Source organism: Erinaceus europaeus, chromosome 17 (assembly GCF_950295315.1).
Source record: "Erinaceus europaeus chromosome 17, mEriEur2.1, whole genome shotgun sequence".
NCBI classification, from domain to species: Eukaryota; Metazoa; Chordata; class Mammalia; order Eulipotyphla; family Erinaceidae; genus Erinaceus; species Erinaceus europaeus.
Genome location: NC_080178.1, coordinates 1,264,842 through 1,267,127, shown reverse-complemented (window position 1 = coordinate 1,267,127; position 2,286 = coordinate 1,264,842). Strand labels below are relative to the sequence as shown.

At 76.1% G+C, this 2,286-nt stretch overlaps 1 protein-coding gene across 1 annotated transcript; it reads left to right on the top strand.

Annotated features, from left to right (window-relative positions):
• The first annotated feature begins 214 nt into the window (after window positions 1-214).
• TSSC4 (tumor suppressing subtransferable candidate 4) lies at window positions 215-1,432 on the top strand. Its single transcript, XM_060177301.1, has one exon. It carries the CDS (start codon window positions 485-487, stop codon window positions 1,382-1,384), a length of 900 nt encoding a protein of 299 aa, XP_060033284.1. The 5' UTR covers window positions 215-484; the 3' UTR covers window positions 1,385-1,432.
• Window positions 1,433-2,286: the final 854 nt, after the last annotated feature.

The window sequence follows — 2,286 nt, the reverse complement described above, 5'->3', positions numbered from 1 at the left end:
GCCCCTGACCCCCTGCCCCTCCTGCCATTCCTGCCCCCCCGCCCCTGACCGCCTGTCCTACCTGCCCCTCCTGCCCCTTCCCACCGGCCCCTCCTGCCCACCTGCCCCTGCTGCCTCTCCTGCCCCTGACCGCCTGCCCCTCCTGCCATTCCTGCCCCCCCGCCCCTGACCGCCTGTCCTACCTGCCCCTCCTGCCCCTTCCCACCGGCCCCTCCTGCCCACCTGCCCCTGCTGCCTCTCCTGCCCCTGACCGCCTGCCCCTCCTGCCATTCCTGCCCCCCTGCCCCTGACCGCCTGTCCGGGCCCCCCTGCCCACCTGCACCTCCTGTCCCTCCTGCCCCTTCCCACCGGCTCCTCCTGCCCATCTGCCCCTCCGGCCCCTGCCCCCCCTGCCCGGCCCCGCCTCCCCCACGGGCGCCGCCCCAGCCTGAGCCCCGTCAGTCCGTCCGTCGGTCCGGCTGCTCTGGACGCCCCGCGGACACACATGGCGGAGGCGGAGGCGGAGGCGGAGGCGGGGCCGCGGCTGGAGCGGCGCCAAGTTCTGCCCTGGGACTCGGACTCGGACTCGGACGCGGACGCCGGCCCCCAGCCCCCGGCCCGCGCCCCCCGCCCGCCCGCGGCCCGGCCCTTCCGCCTGCGCGGCGCCAGCCTCACCTTCTCCCGGCGCAGCCGCCGCATCTTCGACGGCCTGGAGGGGGCGGCGCGGCGGACCCCGGGCACGACCGACCCCGGCCCCGGCCCCCGGGCGCCCCCCGTCCCCGACTACGTGGCCCACCCCGAGCGCTGGACCCGGTACAGCCTGGACGCCTCGGCCCGGGCCCGGGAGCCGCCCCCGCCCGCCGCCCCGGCCCAGGACACCGCGGGCGCGGGCCGGGTGCGGTTCCGGCCGGGCGCGGGGCCGCGGAGGAAGCCGGGCGGGGGGCGGGCGGGCGGGGCGGCTGTGCGGCTGCCCCACCTGTCTGGCCCCGAACCCGAGGAGGCGGGCGCGCAGGGCAGCGAGGGCAGCGAGGCCGCCGGGACCACCGGGACCGCCGAGACCGTCGAGACCACCGGGGCCGCCCAGACCACCGGGACCGTCCAGACCACCGGGACCGTCCAGACCACCGGGGCCGCCCAGACCACCGGGACCGCCGGGGCCGTCCAGACTACCGGGGCCGCCCAGACCACCGGGACCGCCGGGACCGTCCAGACCACCGGGGCCGCCCAGACCACCGGGACCGCCGGGGCCGTCCAGACTACCGGGGCCGCCCAGACCACCGGGACCGCCGGGACCGTCCAGACCACCGGGGCCGCCCAGACCACCGGGACTGGCGGCTCCCACTTCCGCGGCGGCAGGAAGCGCAGCAGGGAGCACCTGCGACACCAGAGCGACGCGGGGGACTGAGGCCGCGGGCGGGGGGCAGTAAAGGCCTGTGGACCCTGCGTGTGCGTTGGCCTCCCTGCCCCAGCCGCACAGCCGCACACCTGCGGAGCCGCCTCCCAGAGGCCTTTGCACCACACGTCCTGCCGCGGGTCCCTCCGCGGGTCCCTCCGGGGCCGTGGGTCCCTCTAGACTGTGGGTCCCTCCGTGTGTCCCTCTGGGCCGTGGGTCCCTCTAGGCCGTGTGTCCCTCCGGGGCAGTGGGTCCCTTACGTGTGTCCCTCTGGGGCCGGCCGTGTGTCCCTCTAGACTGTGGGTCCCTCCGTGTGTCCCTCTAGGCCGTGGGTCCCTCTAGGCCGTGGGTCCCTCTGAGCCGTGGGTCTCTCTAGGCCGAGTGTCCCTCCGGAGCCGTGTGTCCCTCTAGGCCAAGTGTCCCTCCGGGCTGTGTGTCCTTCCGGGGGGCCTTGTGTCCCTCTAGGCCGTGGGTCCCTCTAGGCCATGTGACCCTCCGGGGCCATGTGTCCCTCTAGACTGTGGGTCCCTCCGTGTGTCCCTCCGGGGCCTTGTGTCCCTCTAGGCCGAGTGTCCCTCCGGGCTGTGTGTCCTTCTGGGGCCTTGTGTCCCTCTAGGCCATGGGTCCCTCTAGGCCGTGGGTCCCTCTAGGCCGTGTGTCCCTCTGGGGCCGTGTGTCCCTCCGGGGCTGAGTGTCCCTCTAGGCCGTGTGTCCCTCCAAGGCTGTGTGTCCCTCCCGGGGCTCTGTCCCCGACACCCCGTCCCGTCCCCCGCCCCACCCCCCGCCCCGTCCCACGGGGATGCTGGTTAGCTGCAGGGTCCCCGCGGGGGTCTCTGAGGAGCGGGAGCCACGCGCAGCCCTCGCCCACGGGACGGGGTCCACACCGCACACCGGCCCGGAACTCGGGACAGAAA

What these genes read in the sequence shown, in the direction of transcription:
- TSSC4 (XM_060177301.1), top strand. Translation starts at nt 485, where the DNA reads ATGGCGGAGGCGGAGGCGGAGGCGGAGGCGGGGCCGCGGCTGGAGCGG.